Source organism: Lotus japonicus, chromosome 5 (genome assembly GCF_012489685.1).
Source record: "Lotus japonicus ecotype B-129 chromosome 5, LjGifu_v1.2".
Classification (NCBI taxonomy): domain Eukaryota; kingdom Viridiplantae; phylum Streptophyta; class Magnoliopsida; order Fabales; family Fabaceae; genus Lotus; species Lotus japonicus.
In genome coordinates this window covers 50,717,358-50,738,042 of record NC_080045.1, presented here as the reverse complement: position 1 = coordinate 50,738,042, position 20,685 = coordinate 50,717,358, and the positions used below count along the sequence as shown (strand labels likewise).

Here is a 20,685-nt window from a genome sequence, read left to right as displayed (position 1 = left end):
TCGATGACGTGGACTTGGAACCAAAATGACCGTGCAGTACCTTTGGCGGTTAATTTGACTGAAGCTTTGCACACGTGTTTGGAGGCGAATGTTATTCGTTTTCCACGGCAGCCAAAGCCGTCAACGGGTTACGTGGACAAGAAGAAGTGGTGCGAGTATCATAGGATTTCAGGGCATAATACTGATGACTGTTTTACTTTGAAGAAGGAGATTGATAAATTGATAAAGGCTGGGTATATGAAGCAGCTTGAGGGGCGAAGCAATTCAGATGAAGCAGGAACTTCAACAAGACGAACCGAAGATGGAAAAGAGATTGAGGGTGGTGGTCAAGATAGGCAATCGGATGGAAAAGCAAAGGGGCGAATTCATTCTATTTTTGGTGGATTTCGTGGCGGAGGAATGACTAATTCAGCTCGTAAGAGGTACGTTCACTCCATTAATGCTGTTTACTCTAACGATTGGGGAAGTTGGGCAACCAATCAACCCGATATAACGTTTACTGTGCGAGATTTTGAGGGAGTACAGCCTCACGAAGACGATCCAATTGTTGTAATGCTGATGATTGCTGATTATGAAATTGAGAGGGTACTTCTGGATCAAGGAAGCTCGGCGGATTTGATTTATGGTGACGCTTTTGAAAAGTTGGGGCTAAATGAATCTGATTTGTTGCCTTATGATGGTTCTTTAGTGGGTTTTTCTGGAGAAAAAGTATTTGTTCGAGGATATGTGGAATTGAAAACTGTCTTTGGAGAAGGGAAGAATGCGGAGGCATTTGCTATTAAGTTTTTGGTAGTAAAATGTACTTCACCGTACAATGCACTCATTGGGAGGCCATCACTAAACAGATTGGGGGCGATCATTTCTACAAGACATTTAACGGCGAAGTATCCATTGAGCAAAGGAGGAGTTGGAATTTTAAAGGCTGATCAAATGGTTGCTCGAAAGTGTTATTCAGAAAGTTTTAAGCAGTATGGGCACATGGGTAAGAAAGCAGTGAAAGAGGGGCATCGAGTCTATGAGGTGGATTTAGAACAGTCAGAAATTATTTTGGATCCTCGAGAAGGATTCAGTGAGTACAAGATGAAATCAGAAGAGGAAACTAAGGCGATCCAAATTGGTGAGCGAAACTTGAAAGTTGGTATCAATTTAACTACAAGTCAGGAAAACAGGTTGGTAAAATTATTATCTGAGAATATGGATTTGTTTGCATGGAGTGCAAGAGATTTACCAGGAATCGATCCGGAATTTATATGTCACAAATTGGCTTTAAATCCCGGGGTGAAACCTATTGTTCAGTTTAAAAGAAAGATGGGCGAAGAAAAGGCAGAGGCTGTAAAGGTGGAAACAAATAAGTTACTGGAAGCTGGATTCATTAGGGAAGTAAAGTATCCAACTTGGTTGGCGAATGTTGTTATGGTGAAGAAGGCTAATGGCAAGTGGCGAATGTGCACAGATTATACAGATTTGAACAAGCACTGTCCTAAGGATTCTTATCCTTTACCGAATATTGATAAGCTTGTGGATAGGGCATCTGGATTCGGAATGCTTAGCCTCATGGATGCATACTCAGGATATCATCAAATAAGAATGTATCAGCCTGACGAGGAGAAAACAGCTTTCATGACAAATCAGGCGAACTATTGCTATCAGACTATGCCGTTTGGGCTGAAGAATGCGGGAGCAACATACCAAAGGTTGATGGATAAGGTGTTTGACAAGAAGGTGGGGCGGAACATGGAGATTTATGTAGACGACATGGTGGTCAAGTCAGAGGAAATGGTGGCGCATTGTTCTGATCTCGAAGAAGCTTTTGGCGAACAAAGAAAGCATAACATGAGACTTAATCCGGAAAAGTGTTCGTTTGGAATTCAAAGCGGAAAGTTTTTGGGTTTCATGATCACGAGGAGAGGAATTGAGGCGAACCCTGATAAGTGTAAGGCGATACTCGATATGCAGAGTCCAACCTCAGTTAAAGATGTGCAGAAGTTAACAGGAAGAATAGCAGCTTTATCCAGGTTTCTTCCGTGTTCTGGGGAAAAATCAGCACCATTTTTTCAATGCTTAAGGAAGAACAAAACTTTTCAGTGGACTGAAGAATGTGAGAGGGCGTTCCAAAGTTTGAAGGATCATTTATCCAAGCCACCAATTTTAGCCAAACCAGTTCCAGGTATTTCATTATCAATGTTTATTTCCATCTCTGATAATGCAGTTAGTTCAGTTTTGTTGCAAGAAAATAAGGATGATATGAGGATCATATATTTTGTGAGTCATGCTCTTCAAGGAGCTGAAATTAGATACCAAAAAATTGAAAAGGCTGCGTTAGCTCTAATCATATCCGCCAGGAAATTAAGACCTTATTTCCAAGGCTTTCCAATTGTGGTAAAAACAGATTTGCCACTTCGCCAAGTTTTGCAAAAGCCTGATCTGGCTGGACGAATGGTTTCCTGGGCTGTTGAATTGTCAGAATTTGAAATCACTTTTGACAGGAAAGGTCTGGTTAAAGCACAGGTATTGGTGGATTTTGTTAATGAAATGTCTTCCAGTGAGAAAAATATGGAAGTTGGCGAATGGAGTTTGTCTGTAGATGGTTCGTCTAATGTCAAGGGAAGTGGAGCTGGAATAATCTTAGAAGGGCCAGGTGGCGTGACAGTTGAGCAGTCACTCAAGTTTGACTTTAAAGCAAGCAATAATCAGGCAGAGTATGAAGCTATAATTGCAGGTTTGAAGTTGGCGATCGAGATAGGGGTCAAGAGCATAATGATTAAAACAGATTCTCAGATAGTTTCCAGGCAAATTCAGGGTGAATATCAGGCGAGGGACGCACATCTGGCTAAGTATTTATTGAAAGCTCAGGGATTGATAAAGCAGATAGGCACAGTGCAGGTCAATTATGTTCCGCGGGAGGAGAATACAAGGGCGGATATTCTATCAAAGTTAGCAAGCACCAAGAAGCCGGGAAACAATAAGTCAGTTATCCAGGAAGTTTTAAGTAGCCCAAGTATCGAAGAAGATGAGACAATGATGGTGTTAACTTTAGCGAATTCAGATTGGATGGGGCGTATCAAACAGTGTTTGGAGGCAGAAGTCTCTAATGTGTTGACATTCTCTAAGGATCAAATTCGCGAGGCAAGTCGTTACACATTGTTGGGCGATCAATTGTACAGAAGAGGGATTGGAGTTCCTTTATTGAGATGTGTCTCTAAGGATGAGGCGGAAAGAATCATGTTTGAAGTTCACGAAGGTGTGTGTGCAAGTCATGTAGGGGGAAGATCTTTGGCGGCGAAAGTGCTCAGGGCAGGGTTCTATTGGCCAACTTTACGAGGGGATTGTATGGAATATGTGAAGAAGTGTGGTAAATGTCAAATTTATGCAGATTTACATAAGGCGCCGCCTGAGACTCTTAGCTCAATGAGTTCATCGTGGCCATTTGCAATGTGGGGAGTAGATATTCTGGGACCGTTCACTCCAGCAGGTTCTCAAATCAGATTTATTTTGGTGGCGGTGAACTATTTTACTAAGTGGATTGAGGCGGAATCAATGGCGAAAATAACAGCAGAAAAAGTCAAAAAGTTTTATTGGAGAAAATTGGTTTGCAGATTTGGCGTTCCAGCAACTATCGTCTCAGACAATGGAACACAGTTTACAAGCAGGAGTGTGAAGGATTTTTGTGCAGGAATGGGAATTGAGATGCGTTTCGCCTCAGTTGAGCACCCTCAGACAAATGGACAAGTGGAGTCAGCGAATAAAGTCATTCTCAATGGAATTAGAAAGCGTCTAGGCGAAGCTAAGGGATTATGGGCTGAAGAGTTAATCACGGTCATTTGGGCGTACAATACTACTCCTCAATCAACTACTGGCGAATCACCTTTTAAGTTGACTTACGGGGTAGATGCAATGATACCAGCAGAATTACAAGATGTAACTTTCAGGGTGGCAACTTATAATGAAGAGCAGAACGACATGAATAGAGTGGTTGATCTCAATTTAGCAGAGGAAACGCAAGCAGAGGTTCGTTTGAGGCAGGCAATGGTAAAACAGAGGTCGGAAAGGCGATACAATTCTAGAGTGGTTCCGAGGCAAATGAGAGTTGGTGATTTGGTTCTGCGTAGGAAGGCAAAGGGGCCTGATGATTCGAAGTTATCACCTAATTGGGAAGGACCTTACAGGATTCTGCGAGAGCTTGGTCAAGGGGCGTATCATTTGGAGGAGTTATCGGGGCGAAGGGTCCCAAGGGCTTGGAATGCACAGCATCTCCGTTATTATTACAGTTGAAGTGCAGGGTGGTTCGTTCGGTTTGTTTTGTGTTGTACAGTTTGTTTCAGTGTATGTTTGTCCAAGACTGTGTTTCGTTGTTTCAGTTTGTGTGTGTTGAAGTCTACATTTGTTGGTTGTATCGTTTAAAACTATGTTTGTTGTGTAAGACTAGATTTGATGCACTCTTTTCTCTACCCCAGGCGGGAGAGTTTTTAACGAGACATCAATTATTAATGAATAACAGGTGTGCACTCTTTTCTCTACCCCAGGCGGGAGAGTTTTTAACGAGGCATAACCTTTTTAAAATGATCAAGGGCTTATCATTTTACTTATTTCTTTTACCCATAGCGGAAACTTATCAACTAAGGTCTATCAATTGGGCGACGTCAGACAATTGAGAAAAAAGTAAGTCTCTTAAAACAAGAGCATTCGGCCACGAATTCATAAGCACAGTCTTAAATTGGATTTAAGCTTGTCCAAACTAAGCACAAGTCTCCACGCGAGCATACTAATGAAATCAAATATGTTGACTTTGATTTCCATGAGTAACTATGTCAAAAATGAAAAATTTGACTAAGTTATGTACACAAAGGCCTTATGATTCCAAAGTAGTTGATTAAGTTTAAACTTTAGCATATTTCATTATGTACGGCAAAATGTGGGAATAACGTATTCAACTAAACGACGAAGGCGGATCAAATTTGGTGAAAGGTTAGTAAAAATTATTCATGTTAAGTTATACTTTGAGATTACTGATTGAAAGGTTAGTAAAGCGCGGTATTATTAATTATATTAATTTGTCTAATTGATCTAGTTGTTGTTGGATGAATTATGTTATTGAGATCGAAAGAATAACTTAATGGTTTCTATGTTAAGTTAAGATGTGATGTCTTCATAGAATAGGAATAGAAACAAAAACATATTAAGTGTTGGAAACATGTTATTAAGTGTTGAAGTAATTTAGACGGGAGGCAGAACCATTAGAATTATGCAATTTGAGAGTTGATATATAGAAAACACATCATATTAATAGTGCTTGATAAACATTACATAATTATCTTAGGATAAACCGTGGAGCTAATTGCTCAACACTTACAGAGATAAAGATAAAACATAGCAGATTTAACTAACTTAGAAAATAAAAAAAAGAAGACTAAAGGATAATTCATGTAGTACATATGCTTGAACAGGGGTGGAACTAATGATTTTCTCCTTCGCCTTCATTGTTGTTGGCGTTCCCATCTTCTTCATTTTTATCTCCTTCATATTCTTCTTCTTCTTCCTCATCGCCAGTGTCAGGGTTGATCAACTTGCCATCAACAATCCTGGCATAAGGATTGGAACCGGCAAGGTTGATAGAAACTTGAGGATTTAAGAAAAGAATTTGCTCTTTGGCTTTTGAAAATCCAGCTTCCAACTGATCAAGGATGGAGTTTTTTAGTTCAGAAATTTCAGAATGTAACTTAGAGTTTTCATTCTTCAATTCAGAGTTGGCAGAATTGAGTTCAGTGATTTCTGCTTGGGATTTCACAAGTTCTTCTTCCTTAACTTTTTGGGTGGCGCTCACAGCTTCAGCATGTTTCTTCAAGCGCTCATTTTCCAGGGCCAAATCTGCGGCCTTCTTCTCACTTACTTTATTGGAGGAATCCAATAATTTCATCGTAGCCTTCATCTTTAGGATCTCTCTTTCTTTTTCTTCAAGTTGTTTGGCGGAATTAATCCCGTCAAAACCAGCGGTCTCCAGGTCGACCATTTTTGAAATAGCCGCAATTTCCAGTCCTTTTGTCATGATGGCTTGACAAGCTTCCTTTAGCCCAATCCTTTTGATCTTTTCCTGATCCGCCTTGAACACCAAATTGGTTTCCACCAATGCGTTGAAGTCAATCTTTGAATCCCATAGTGAAGTTACCTCTTCAGAAGTAAGTTCTTCGAATTCCTTCAGCACGCTTTTCCATGTCGGGGGCGGAGCGCTTGAAGACCCACTTTGATGCGCCAAATGCTGAGGGTTATTCTTCATCATAAATTTCTCCATTGAAGGTTGAGATGCGTCCTTTCCTTTGGTTGGTTCCGGAGTTTCATTCCTTTTCTTTTTCTTTTGAGGGCGATTAGATTCAGTGCCTGAATGACTAGCATCGGCATCAATCAAAGTCTTCGCCGGGTTTCTTTTTTCTCTTGCAGCTTGTTGTTCACGACGGAAGCGTAGGATATCATCATCAGAAAGGCGAGTCATTTTCGCTGAAACAGAAAAGAAAAGTTAGATACAGCCAACACTTGAAATACAAAGATACTGAAATTCAAGAGTCTTACCCACATATTCACCCAATTTGTTTTCATAATGGGCATTTAGAAATTCAGTGAGGTTCAAATCAATGCTAGATAGAAAGGTGCAATCTACCATTTCTTCAGGGGTAAGGGAATCATCAGGAAGTTTGATGATAGCTTCATAACGAGCGGTCCAGTAGAAGGGGAACTTTGGGCTTCCGTCATTGAAGTAAAAGACGTCTTTGCATTTTTCAGATTCGTTTAGCCTAAAAAATTTCCCTTTGAATTGTTTGTAATGGCTTCTAAACAAGGTAAATAGACCTTTTCCCCTGGCGGCGGCTAAGGAAAGATATTCACCTTTAATGCTTCTACTACTGGTTTCAAAAAAGTAGAAAAATCTATTGCTCGTGGGTTCAATACCTAACAGTTGACACAAAAGTTCAAACGCCCTGAGGTATGCCCAACTATTACAGTGAAGTTGTGTCGGAGCAACATTTAGTAAAGTCAAAACGGTGCAGGTAAAATCTGAGAGGGGGAGTTTATACTTTAGGTCAGAGAAAATGTTTTCAAAGAAGTAGGTGTGGTTTTTTCCGTTAGGGTCAGGAGCCCCAAAGCAACAAGGTTCAGTAGGCGAGCAGGGAACTATGTCAAGGTACACATCTTGGCCGTCAGAACGAAAGGTATTTTCAGTGATTAAATCCATTACAGTTTTAACATTGCAGAATTTAGTAAACCTAGTTTTGACTTTGCTAGTAACCCACATATCAACTGCAAGAGTAGAAGTTTTAGAAGCTTTAGAGACTTTACGGGTGCGTTTTGCATCCATTTTGAAAAGAATTCCTGAAATTGTAAAGGATTCAGGGGTTATGACATGTAACGGGGTACAATTTGAGTTATAGTTGTGAAGGAGAGTAGTTTTTAAGAATGATTTGGGTAAAACAAGAAGCTGAAGAGGGAAAGATTTTACATGAAGGGTTTAGTGTAGAAAGACGAAAAAATTGCACAAGCAGGTTGAGTGAGGAGTGCTTACCAGAAAAAGGATCTGATGAACTTGGCTAATTTGGGGGAGTTCTGGCAATGTTGGAGAACACTTGCAAGTAAATGCAGGAAACTTTACGAGTACACGAGGTTAGTAAAATTTTTGAAAGAGAAGAGTGAAGTAGTTTGAGGTAAAAAATGATTGCTATATATAGAGAAACGGTGGAAGATGAAGAGATGAGTTAGAAAGGTGTGGTTAAAGGCACTTAAGGTAAATGATGAGCAAACGCGTGGTTTGCGTGAATCCACGCGTTCATTCAAGCCACACATTCAAATTCATCAAGGCGGTGAATCAGCGCGCCATAAAGAGACGACGTTTAGCAGAAAGGTAGCGATTGAATGAAGAGTGACGTCAGTTAATAGGTGAATGCGTCGTTTCGAGGAAGTCGAGTCTTTTCAGAGAAGAGTTACTCTATGAGTGGGTTTTAAATGCATATCTTAATTAATGTGAGTAGCATAGCTTAGGTAGGCCTTATGCATTACAAGTTTCAAGATATCTGTGGAATATTTGTGATGATTACAGCAGGTACAAAAATCCGGAAGGGGATTGATTTGGTGCACAGTGATTGAGGTGATAGGCAAAGCGTCATTTAGACATCACGTGTCACGTAGAAAGAATTATTTTATAATGATTAGCCTAGTAAATTTTTACTTTGTTGTTAGCCTTATTTCATTGAAGCCCGCGTGCTCATAAATTGGTTCACATTGTACACGGGCGTACCAGAAGTTGTGGGCCTCAATAAGACACTTTCGTTTTAGTTCTAAAACATCAGTGTCTTGTGGGCCTGTGGACTGATATGGGCGGACCGAATCACTTTACTTTGGGCTTATCATTATCGTGTAACAAATGGGCCAGGCAACCCATGGTCCAGCCGGGCCAAAACCCAAGCTATAAATAAAAAAGGACCGCCCAAGCGGTGGAGATCCTATCATTTCACGCATTTTACTCACTTTGTTTACTCTCGCTTGCTCTCGATATTGGTTAGCCTTAGTCTGCTGTTCTATACCGGAACAAACTTGATTGATAGTAGTAGGTAAATCAACTGATACAGGGTTGTTCTAGGGTTGTCTAGCTTAAAGTGAGGTATCGCATTCGAGTTCCTTTGAATGCAGCTGCGTTAAATATTTAGTAAGAAAAGTTTTACCGTCCATAATGGTTATACCCGACTCGTACATATTTGAGTAGTGGAGGGTAGGAGTAGGATGTGGTAAACCAAAAAATAGTGTTTACCATTAAGTACTTGAATTAACCGTTGTAATGAATGATAATAAGTATTGCAATGATGTGTTCCACTTTATAACCAGTGAAAACCACTATCTAGCAGTTCATAATCTCTTAAATGCTCTTCAATTCATTAACATTATGATGATATATCATATATTTAGCCAATGTGAAAAGCCAACAGATACACTTAAATTGGTAATTATGATGTTGGTTGGGTGTAACCAAAAGACTCCTAGCAAGTATAGCAACTTTTTGTCTAAGAAATAAAAGAAACTATATATGATCTTCTGTCCCTGTTTAGTGTTTTACGGAATAGTAGGAAGTTGAAAAAAATGAGTCTATTTCTTCAGAGTGCTTAGAAAAATATAAATAGACCTCAACAAGCTTTGATGTTCTAGAATGTCCAAGTACATGGTTGGAAATATTTCTTCAGAGTGTTTAGAAGAAAAGTGATTGTGAAAGAAGTACTATCAGTTTTTGTGAATGGAGAAATGATTTTATAAAATTGAAAATTAATTCCAACATACTATTAACCTTGGTGGGTGCAGATCTAACAACCATTCATTGTGCTAATATGATGACAAACCTTCACGGAGTTCATATGATTCAATTGTTATCGACTTGAGCGTAATCATTTGGCACGCGTTAATCAAACCGAGAGCTTCCCTCAATTGCAACTCCATTTCCCAAAATGTCCCCCCAAATAGGTATTAAACTTACACCTTACTCAATTTCTCCATTAGAGTATGCTTGGTTCAAATAAGGGAAGAAAGAGATTTTAATGAAGGGAGGGGAAGAAAGAAGAGAAATTTTAATAAGTTATCTTGTTCAGTTCAACCGGTCAAGGGAGGGGAAGAACATAAATCATTTCTTGTTTAGTCCACAAATGGAGGGGAGAAATTTTATAATTAAGTTACTTTTACACCATTTTCTAGAGGTGCATCCTGCCCACTTTTTAGCTTGTTTATTCAATAATTTGTTTTGAGCAAGAGGGCTTTTGGGAATATTTACATGAGGAGGAGAGTTGGTGCTAGGCTTAAAGGTGTTCAACATGAGTTGAATGCCAAAATCACTTTTGATCTCGTCTATCTTGAGCTAAACTTAGAGAGAATACAAGTGCATCTTGAAGTAGGAGAAACTCATATGATACCAAAAAGTGAGAGAAAAGAGGATCTGGTTTGGTGATAGAAATACCGCCTACTTCTACAATTAAGCGGTTTTATTCAAAGGAAAAGAAGCAGGATCCATAGGTCGAAGCTTGAAGACAGATCTTGGCGCCCCGATGAAGGACGATTGATAGAGGAGGTTCAAGCTTATTATAAGATGTTTTTTGCGGCTGATTTGCAATTGTTAGGGGCATTTTTTTCTCATAATGCCTACCCCAAACTTTCAACAGTTGCCAATATCTCTTTATTCAACATCTAGTCAAAATCGAAGTGAGAGCAACCCTGATGTCCATGAAATCATTTACTTCTCCTGTCCAAATAAGTTTCAACTTTTCTTCTTCAAAAAATACTATCGAGACCAAGTTGGTGATTCTCTTTGAAAGCTTGTGCATAACGTTTTCACTTCTCGACCAATAAATACAGATCTCGTGAAAACCGTCTTATCCTTAAAATTTATCATCTATCTTCCATTAAAGAGTTTCATTCAATCAATTTGTGCAATGTCATGTGCAAATTGATTACAAAAATGCTTGTTAATAGAATTTGTCACTTTCTCAAATATATTGTGGATATTATTCAAAATAGTTTCCACCCGAAAATGGATACACTTTTCCTCAAGAACAAGAAATTGTTCATCACAATTCATAACATGATTTATTGATAGATTGATAAGAAGGCTTTGACGGAAAATTCATAATATTCATATCAAGCAACTAATAAAATCATAATTATTATATAAATTTAGACTATGATATGATATCTAATCTAATAGGACCTAATATCAATATGTCATACCAATTACCAACCAATCCATCCTGAGAATAAGAAAAACGAGGCATGACCACATGAGTCACGACGCGGAAAGCTGAACAAAAATCCGTCATATCTTGTCAAACTTCAAATAAAATAAAATAAATAAATAAATAAATCATATTTTATAATACTCCTAACTACGTGTCATCAAATCACGAAATCTCACTTTACCGAACGGTGGCTCCATCATCACTCCCAAAATCAACGGCTGAGATCTCTCCTTCACTGAGAAATCTCATCACCTATAAAACACTCTTCTCCCTCCATCATCACCACCTACATTTACCAATCTTAACAGAAAATCGAAGCCCCTCGAGAAAACGAAGAAGAAGAAAACTCGAGAAATCACCACACAATAATAGGGTTTCGATTTTTCGAGCGATCTTCTTCAACCACCTCAACCACCACTTCCGATCCCGTTCGCTTTTCATGATTATCTGCTTCCTCCGCCTCTGAATTGGTTCCGATCTTCCCTCTCTCGCCTGCCACCATGATCTCCGTGCAGGGAGACCACCACCGCCACCAGTACCACCACCACTTGCAGATTCCTGGTTCTTCCGACACTTCTCGGCTTCAGTTCACCGCGGATCGCGTTGAACCGTTCTCCGTTAAGCAGGAACCCTCGCTCACTCTTTTGCCCTTGCGCAGCCATGATTCCAGTGAAGGTTTTGCCTTAGTCTTGTAAATTCAGTTCATTACTGTTAATTCATGCTTTTTCTCTGTTTTGTTTTTCTTTTGCGTTTTCGGTTCAGTGCTTGTTTGTTTGGAATTCAGCTGATTGTTGAGGTGATTTTACACTGTGTGTGCGCTAAAACTATTTGAATTTTGTTTTGATTCTGTTCTAGCTTGAATTGAATAGTTAGGGTTTAATAGTGGATTTTTAAGACTGAATATATTTTCTATAATTTCTCAATCTATCATTCATATCTCTCTATTCAGTATTGCTTTTAAGGTTCTTAATATCCAATTTCACTTTTTAAAGTTTTTGCTTCACAATTCCACATTTTTAAGTTTTGCTACTGAATCATATCGCAGTTGATGAAGATTTGCATCTGTCCCTTGCACATCAAATGTACAAATCTGGAAGTTATAAGAAAGCGCTAGAACATAGCAACATTGTCTATGACAGAAATCCGCTCCGTACTGATAACTTACTGCTCCTCGGAGCAATTTACTACCAGGTTTCTTTTTATTTTACTGTATTTGTTTTTCTGTCATTTGTTGGACCCAGGGTTGTTAATGGCGGATAGCGTAGCAGCAAGCCCAAAAAACGCTATTTCGAGCGCTATTGCGGCGCTATAGCCGCAAATAGCGGTAAATAGTGGAGTAGCGGTGAACCTCCAGGCCGCTATAGCGCGCTATTAACAAGCCTTGGACCATGTATTTACATTGCTTGGTGCTGATTTCTTGTTCTTTTTGTACTGCATTCTGGACATGTGGATCTATTTGTCTTTGCAGTTGCATGATTTTGATATGTGTGTGGCGAAGAATGAAGAAGCACTTAGGGTGGAGCCACACTTCGCCGAGTGTTATGGGAATATGGCAAATGCATTGAAAGTAAGTAATTGACTGCCAATATGGTGTGAGTGTGACTGTTATGGAACTCGTTGTACTATTTTTGGGTGGTGTTGGTGATGTACATACATTTTTCAGAATTAATAGAGTTTTCCCTTGCGCAGGAAAAAGGCAACATTGACCTTGCAATTCGCTACTACTTGATTGCCATTGAGGTCTGTGTGTAATTCTGGACCTATATATGTAATTTTCCTTGTGATTGTTTTACGAACTTGTGTATTGCTTCGTTTTTGTTTTCTTCTTTTTGTATTATCACTCCTAAGAAATATAGTAATTAAGTTCCATGTTTCTGAAAGAAAATTCCCACTTGTGTCCAGAAACCGAAAAATTAGATTTATAACGATATGTCTTGTATGAATTCAATTCTATTATATGAACTGGATTCCATTCATTATTTTTTTCTAGCCTATCATAATATTTTTGTTACCTTCTGCTACGAGTAACAATGACAAGCAATGGATGTTTTGCTAGTATGAAATTATTATTAGAGAGAAGTAGTGAACCGTATAAGCTTCACCATGAGTTTGGTGCTTATTATTTTAAGAAAGTGATGGTTCAATTTTATGTTATAATTATGGTTTCAATGTTTGTAGTTTTCCCCTCATTTGATGCAACTTTCTCCTTGTGTCTTCTTGCATGTTTTTCTACTAGTCTTGATTATTTCATTTAACATTTATCCCCCGCTTGTTATGCTTTTTCAGTTTCGTCCCAATTTTGCTGACGCATGGTCAAACCTAGCTAGCGCATACATGCGTAAAGGAAGACTCACTGAAGCAGCTCAGTGTTGTCGTCAAGCACTTGCTATAAACCCTCTAATGGTATTCTTTAGTTTTTTGTTGGATGATCTCTAGCTAAGCCGTTATTCCAAAAGCATATGGTGTGAATCCTTCATTTCATTCTACTGTTGATTTCATTGGCACTGGTGATGTATCATTGTGTTTGTGAATTGTTGTCTCTACTGCAGGTTGATGCTCATAGCAACTTGGGTAATCTAATGAAAGCTCAAGGGCTGGTCCAAGAAGTAAGTCCTAACATTTGATATGCACATTCTTGTTATGAGTGGTTTGAGTTTCTGTGATTTGGTCTTTTGAACTATCAAATCTCTTGGTGAAGGAGATCAGTCTTCTTTTAATGAACTTTCTGGCACAAACATATCTAAAATTGGTCCTTGTTGTACTACTTCCTTCTGCAATAGCTAGTGCACTAGTGCAGTTTCTCTTAAGAAAAATTGGGCTTCCCAGTTTGAGATGATGCTCTACTTTATTCTTAGTATGAGTGATACTCTATCCTGTTGAGTTAGTCTTTCATGTGGGAGACTAGTCTTTTATAAGGCCTTTTCTGCCACAATGCTACCTACCCAGATCTTTGTGCCCCTCATATTGCTAGAGCCAATACAGTTTCTTGATTTGGCCTCCAGTTTGAGATAATTGTCCGCTAGATTCCCTGGAATGAGCAACAAAAGTCCTTCACATATTCTGCTGGTCACACTCCTCCATTTTGTGTTATAAAAAATGGCTATGTGCTGGCCATGAAGCCTGGATGGCTCCTCCAGTGCTTAATATTTTATCCCTACATCTTTTGTTTACAATTTAGTTACTGATTTAAATAATTGGTGCGTGGAACTGTGTTCAAATTCACAGTTCAATACAGATGTCAACTTGTTGTCTTCAAGCCTGGAATCAGATGATGGTTGGTCTTGTTGTAAAATCCATCTCCAAGACTGCAAATAGTCAGAATCTAACATTTTGTGCAGGCATACAGTTGTTACCTTGAGGCATTGCGCATTCAGCCTACCTTTGCTATTGCATGGTCAAATCTTGCTGGTCTGTTCATGGAATCTGGTGATTTCAACAGAGCCCTTCAGTATTACAAGGTTTGTCTCTTCTTTACATCACACGCTTGGGTGAAATTCTTAAAACATTTAATAGAAGCCTTTTGTGCACCAGATTATCCTGTTAATTTTGTCGCCTGCTCTTCGGATTTTATTTTAATGATTGTTGTGTAAAAGTGACTGAAAAAGTGTATTTTTCTGATGTCTCCGTCAAATATTCCACTTTTTGCTTCATGCCCATGAAACCCTGATGTTGCTGAGATATTTTGTCGGTGATGTTGATCGTTCATTTGTGTCACGTATATGTTCTCATTTTATTTTTGTTCTTAAAAATATTTCAGGAAGCTGTAAAACTAAAACCTTCTTTCCCTGATGCTTATCTGAACCTTGGGAATGTGTACAAGGTAAGAGGCTTAGTACGTTTGATTGGATGCAACTAGTACTTTGATTGGTATTCGTGGAAGCTTGAAAGGTTTTCTGGCCCTTTTCTCTTTAGGCTCTAGGGATGCCTCAAGAAGCTATTGCATGCTATCAACATTCTCTTCAAACACGACCAAACTATGCCATGGCTTATGGTGAGTTCTGTTGCTTTATTTCTTTACCTCTTGGGTGCTAGTTTTATTTTCCTTGAAAAAAATCTGTGCAAAGATATGGGTAGTTATTAATAGCATCCAGAGATCATAACGACATATCTGAATAGTTATTAATGTGGTAGGTACGAATAATCGTTCCTTCAGAAAAAAAGTTTGGACACTTGTATAATCATTGCGCTACTGTTATAATATCATGTGATTGATGGTTTATGTTTCTTAATTCACTCACTAATGATTACATATCATGAAAGGCAATTGATTTTGTATTGGTTTATTTATTTTATTATATTATTGTTATGAGTCTTGCGACTTATTTTTCCTTACTTAATAAAACTTGTTAGGAAATAAGGTGTACTTTCCCTTTTTAATGTTGGAGAACGAGTTTCAAACTTTATATTGTCTCATTTTTTTTCAAGATATATTACATTATTATGGCTGGTTCGGACTGGAGAGTCATTCTAGCATGAACATTTTTTCTGTGAATGGACAGTAACAATATATACGTAGTAAAACTGTGAATATATGTTTTTCGTATGTAGCAGATCCAAACATTCTTTTCACTTAAGTTTAACTATGTTCATTTAATCACCTCAAGCGTACTGTTAATGATTGGTACACAGGTAATTTGGCCAGTATATACTATGAGCAAGGTCAACTGGACATGGCAATTCTACACTATAAACAAGCTATTGGATGTGACCCCAGATTTTTGGAAGCTTACAATAATTTGGTTGGTTTCTTGTTGTCTTGGTTTAGTTTAAAATCCTAAATATGCAATTTTATATGCAATTGTACAATACTTAATTTGATTATCTTTTAGGGTAATGCTCTAAAAGATGTTGGCAGAGTGGAGGAAGCAATCCAGTGCTATAATGTATGTTTTTTTTCCGTATCTTGTCTTCATATTTATTACACACTTTTAATTGTTATGCTTCCATGTCCGCCAAAATCCTACTAAACTTTCTATTTTTGGGGGTGCAGCAATGCCTTTCATTGCAGGCTAACCATCCACAGGCTTTGACCAATCTTGGAAATATATACATGGAATGGTATGTTGCCCATCCGTCTTCATGTCAATGGTAGTAATTTCTGTGGTTAATGGGGATTATGAGTTTTCTTGAATGAAATTGTTGTGATGCAGGAACATGGTAGCTGCTGCTGCTTCATATTATAAAGCTACACTGAGTGTGACCACTGGATTATCCGCTCCTTATAACAATTTTGCTATAATCTATAAGCAGCAGGTATGAAATCCTCTAGCATAATTCCATCTATTTTATATATAATAATATGTTTTTATTTGTATCTGGTGTTGGTTTGAGTTAGCGTTCATATTGTTGATCAAATTGAAGGTTTATAGCACTACAGATGTATATTTATTTCTTGGACAAAATATTGTAGGGAAATTATGCAGATGCCATATCATGCTACAATGAGGTCCTCCGCATTGATCCCTTGGCTGCTGATGGTCTGGTAAATAGAGGGAATACATTTAAGGAGATTGGTAGAGTTAGTGATGCTATCCAGGATTACATACGTGCAATTACTGTCAGGCCTACTATGGCTGAAGCCCACGCTAATTTGGCGTCAGCTTATAAAGATAGGTATGGAAATATCTTTTACCTTGATTTGAAATTGATCCTGGAACTTCTTATCGTACAGGGATGGCTTATTTTCTTGTCCCTTTTCACTCTACTAAGCTGCATCGGAAGTTCAAATTTACTTCTATTGTTTAGATTGTATATATTACACTTTTACCTTACAACCACCTGTCTGTGACTTCTGTCAACAATAAGATCTCAATGTACTTGGTCATCGTTTTAAGTTCATATAAATTATGTTTATTTCAGTGGACATGTTGAGGCTGCTGTGAAGAGCTATAAACAGGCATTGATTCTTCGTGCAGACTTTCCTGAAGCAACTTGCAATCTCCTACATACACTTCAGGTTTTCTCCCATCTGAATCATTTTTTACTTTATATTTTCTGTGTGCGTTTGGTGAATAACCTTTTTTAGAATTTTACTTCTACCTGAACATGAATATTTTCTTGGTGATTGTATTCTCTCTCGAGCATTTAACTGGTGGTTGTATTGGGAGGTTTCTCTCTCAAACATTTACATCTTGCTGTTTGTCTGACCTGGTTGGACTATGATATTGTTCTGACAGCTCAATTTGGATATACTTTACGGAACAATGATTGAAGTCAAGATTAAATGGTTCACTATTTGTTAAAATGCATTGTTGTTCTTTGTCATTGTTAACTTTTTAGTCTTTTACTCTGCCCATGAATGAAGATGTTTGTGTCTTATTCTGTTTGTTTGTCTAATATATCTTAAATAGGTAGTGTATTGTTGTTTGGTTTTCACTATGCTTTGCTCTGCTAATTTTATGACATAACCAGGGTTAATTGTGTTTGCAATGTTTTAGTTTATACTTCTTATTTTGGCTTTAATCAGTGCGATATTTTGCTATATTGCAGTGTGTCTGTTCTTGGGAGGATCGTGATAAAATGTTCAAGGAGGTTGAAGGGATAATCAGGAGACAGATTAATGTTAGTAGCAATCCATATACCATTTCGTTTTTCTTTTTATTAAATCAATATATGATATCATACTAGCATGTTTTTTTAGTGTGCTTCAATTATTATGATTTTCTGTTTCTCAGATGTCAGTTCTTCCAAGTGTCCAGCCTTTCCATGCAATAGCATATCCACTGGACCCCATGCTTGCTCTGGACATTAGGTATGATTGAGAGTTCATAAAACTAGGAAGACATGATAAAAAAAATAGAATGCCCTATAGTATACTCTTTTTTCTCTGCTCAGTTTATAATGTCTTCTCTTCTCACTCTCTGCAGTCGAAAATATGCTGCACACTGCTCTGTAATTGCTTCCCGTTTTGCTCTTCCACCATTCAGCCATCCCGCTTCTATTCCAATCAAGCGGGAGGGAGGTTACGAAAGACTAAGGGTTGGGTATGTTATAATTACTTCTCCTGAACTCAAAATAATGTTCTCTCCTTTCCTTTGTTGTTCTATTGGTACCAATTCTTTTCCTTGTTATATGGCCGAATTTTTTGGATTGTAGGTATGTGAGTAGTGACTTTGGTAATCACCCCTTGTCACATCTCATGGGATCTGTTTTTGGTATGCATAATAGGAAGAATGTTGAGGTATTTACTTTGGTTCTATTCAATCTTTTTGACTTCGAAATACCCCCAATTTCTCTATTAAATATTGACTATCTATATATGTAGGTATTCTGTTATGCCTTGAGTCCAAATGATGGTACTGAGTGGAGACAGCGTATACAGTCTGAAACAGAGCACTTTGTGGATGTATCTGCCATGTCATCGGATATGATAGCAAAAATGATCAATGAGGATAAAATACAAGTCCTTGTCAATCTTAATGGTTATACGAAGGTAGCTCCCTGTCAATTAGTAACTCTTGTATGATCTCTTAAATAATCAATTTTCATAACTAATGCAGTTCTTCATTATATCAAAGTTTGTTTTGTTTTGCTTGTTATGATATGGGTTACTGAATCTTTACTCCCATTTATTTCCTGTTGTATGAAACCTTAATTGGATCCTGGTCTGATGAATATTCAGCTTGTGTAGGTATTTTTATTGCATGATGAATTTCTCCTTTTTCTTTTGCAGGGTGCCAGAAATGAGATATTTGCTATGAAACCTGCACCTATTCAAGTTTCATATATGGGATTCCCTGGAACAACAGGGGCTTCTTACATAGACTATTTAGTCACTGATGAGGTGAGATATTTTGTGCTACCAGGCCAAATAATTAAGAGGGTTCATACATATTTATTATTTTATCTTACATGCTTTCTGATTTCTGAATTCTTATGAGTTATGACTTCTCTTGCAGTTCGTGTCCCCGTTACAGTATGCACACATTTATTCTGAAAAGATTGTCCACCTGCCCCATTGCTACTTTGTTAATGATTATAAACAGGTTATTTTTATGAACTTGTAGTGGAGAATGTTGTATTCAATTGTGTGATTGTTTTGTTAGCTGTGTATTTAGATGCGTGTTGCTGAATGTCTCCTCTTCATAATTTGTTTGTTCAGAAAAATCTGGATGTGTTGGACCCAAACTGCCAGCACAAACGATCAGATTATGGTCTACCTGAGGATAAATTTCTGTTCGCATGCTTCAATCAACTTTACAAGATGGATCCTGATATATTTAACACATGGTAATGGCAGGAAGCTGTTATTACTTGTCCTGATAAGATATATGATTGCTTAATTATATTCCATTAATGTCTTCGACTTTCCCAATATTTTGCATCTTATGCTTTACATGTCTGCCTATGCTTGTCTTATTTTAGGTGCAATATTCTTAAACGTGTACCCAACAGTGCACTTTGGCTCCTGCGATTTCCTGCAGCAGGCGAAATGAGACTGAGGGCATGTATGTGTAGTTGTTTGATAGTCTTTTCTTTGGTATTACTATTAGTAATGTCTACTCATTTTGACCAATGCTCCAGTGGGCGTTGTCGATGTCAAAACACTAATTTTTCTTTATGGCTTCCTTTCTAATTATTGTACTGCTTTCAGATGCTGTTGCACAAGGGGTACAGCCCGATCAAATAATTTTTACTGATGTTGCAATGAAGCAGGAACACATCAGACGGAGTTCTTTAGCAGACTTATTCCTTGACACGTACTTTCTTCTCTCTACTTGTTGTCTTGCTACTTGAATGTTCTGTGTGCATCCAGTTCCCTCCTCCCCAAAAATATAATGTTGTCCGCTTATGTGTGCTGATTTTCTTTTTCATGTTCTTCTGCTTACAAAATAATTTTACTTTTGAGTTATTTGTCCTGATTATGTTTTCTTGTAGGCCTTTATGCAATGCACATACAACTGGAACAGATATATTATGGGCAGGCTTGCCAATGGTTACTCTGCCTCTTGAGAAAATGGCTACTAGAGTCGCTGGGTCACTCTGTCTCTCGACTGGACTCGGGGAGGAGATGATTGTTAGCAGGTGAGTTTATGATTTAGTTGCCACATGCAATATTTGTTTTGATGATGATGACCATTGTTTATGTTAATGTCCTGCTTGCTTAATTTTAAACGTGTGTGAATCCTTGTAGCATGAAAGAGTATGAAGAAAGGGCAGTATCACTAGCTCTGAATCGCCCGAAGCTTCAAGCTCTTACTAACAAGCTCAAAGCAATACGCACAACCTGCCCTCTATTCGACACAGCTCGCTGGGTGAGTTTGAAATTATATTTTTAAAACAAGTTAATAATAGTCATTTCCATTGCTGTACAGTTTAGTATTGTAAGGTTATGGTGAATGTTGCAGGTGAAGAATCTGGACAGAGCATTTTTCAAAATGTGGAATCTGCATTGCTCTGGCCAACGCCCACAGCATTTTAAGGTCACTGAAAATGATGTTGAATGCCCTTATGATAAATAGCCATAGGAATTACCGATTTAGACGGGAATGTAAATAAAAAGATCAAGAGAAAGTCGTAGTTAACCCCCAGTGTCTAAGAGGTTTACTAGAATTTGAGGGGGGAAATGGTGACGTAGTTACTCAATATGTCGATCAGTTATCTAGTTATTGTTCATGAATTGCCCTGTATTATTACTAAGGTACAAAGTTGTATTTTTATTTATCCTAGAAAATGTTTGTCTTTTCAAAGTCTCATTTTCATTTTTTTTATATCAGGGCTTGAGTTTAATAATAATATATACCGGGTAATTTCAATAATATCAAAATGTATTTTGATGATTAATAATTGTCAAATATATACAATACAATTTTGACTTTAAATATTTTAAATTTATGAAAGAAATATATTTAAGACTTGTGTAACAATATAACATGACAACGAAGTGTTAGGTTTAGTGGTAGTTAAGCTAGACCTTGTAAGGATATATAGGAGAGAC

At 37.8% G+C, this 20,685-nt stretch overlaps 1 protein-coding gene across 1 annotated transcript; it reads left to right on the top strand.

Moving 5' to 3' along the window:
* Window positions 1-11,027: 11,027 nt before the first annotated feature.
* Window positions 11,028-20,437, top strand: LOC130717081 (probable UDP-N-acetylglucosamine--peptide N-acetylglucosaminyltransferase SEC). Its single transcript, XM_057567190.1, has 28 exons — window positions 11,028-11,423; window positions 11,794-11,939; window positions 12,217-12,315; window positions 12,438-12,488; window positions 13,035-13,151; window positions 13,298-13,354; window positions 14,087-14,206; window positions 14,506-14,568; window positions 14,661-14,739; window positions 15,378-15,487; window positions 15,578-15,631; window positions 15,739-15,806; window positions 15,899-16,001; window positions 16,159-16,361; window positions 16,608-16,704; window positions 17,238-17,309; window positions 17,423-17,499; window positions 17,615-17,731; window positions 17,844-17,928; window positions 18,013-18,180; window positions 18,421-18,531; window positions 18,647-18,733; window positions 18,850-18,977; window positions 19,113-19,195; window positions 19,342-19,447; window positions 19,626-19,772; window positions 19,882-20,002; window positions 20,096-20,437. Exons 1-28 carry the CDS (start codon window positions 11,249-11,251, stop codon window positions 20,207-20,209), a joined length of 2,958 nt encoding a protein of 985 aa, XP_057423173.1. The 5' UTR covers window positions 11,028-11,248; the 3' UTR covers window positions 20,210-20,437.
* Window positions 20,438-20,685: the final 248 nt, after the last annotated feature.

Coding starts and splice junctions, on each gene's coding strand:
- LOC130717081 (XM_057567190.1), top strand. CDS start 11,249: ATGATCTCCGTGCAGGGAGACCACCACCGCCACCAGTACCACCACCAC. Junction 15,488..15,577: donor TGGAAGCTTACAATAATTTG/GTTGGTTTCTTG, acceptor ATTATCTTTTAG/GGTAATGCTCTAAAAGATGT. Junction 18,181..18,420: donor ATCTTAATGGTTATACGAAG/GTAGCTCCCTGT, acceptor TTTCTTTTGCAG/GGTGCCAGAAATGAGATATT.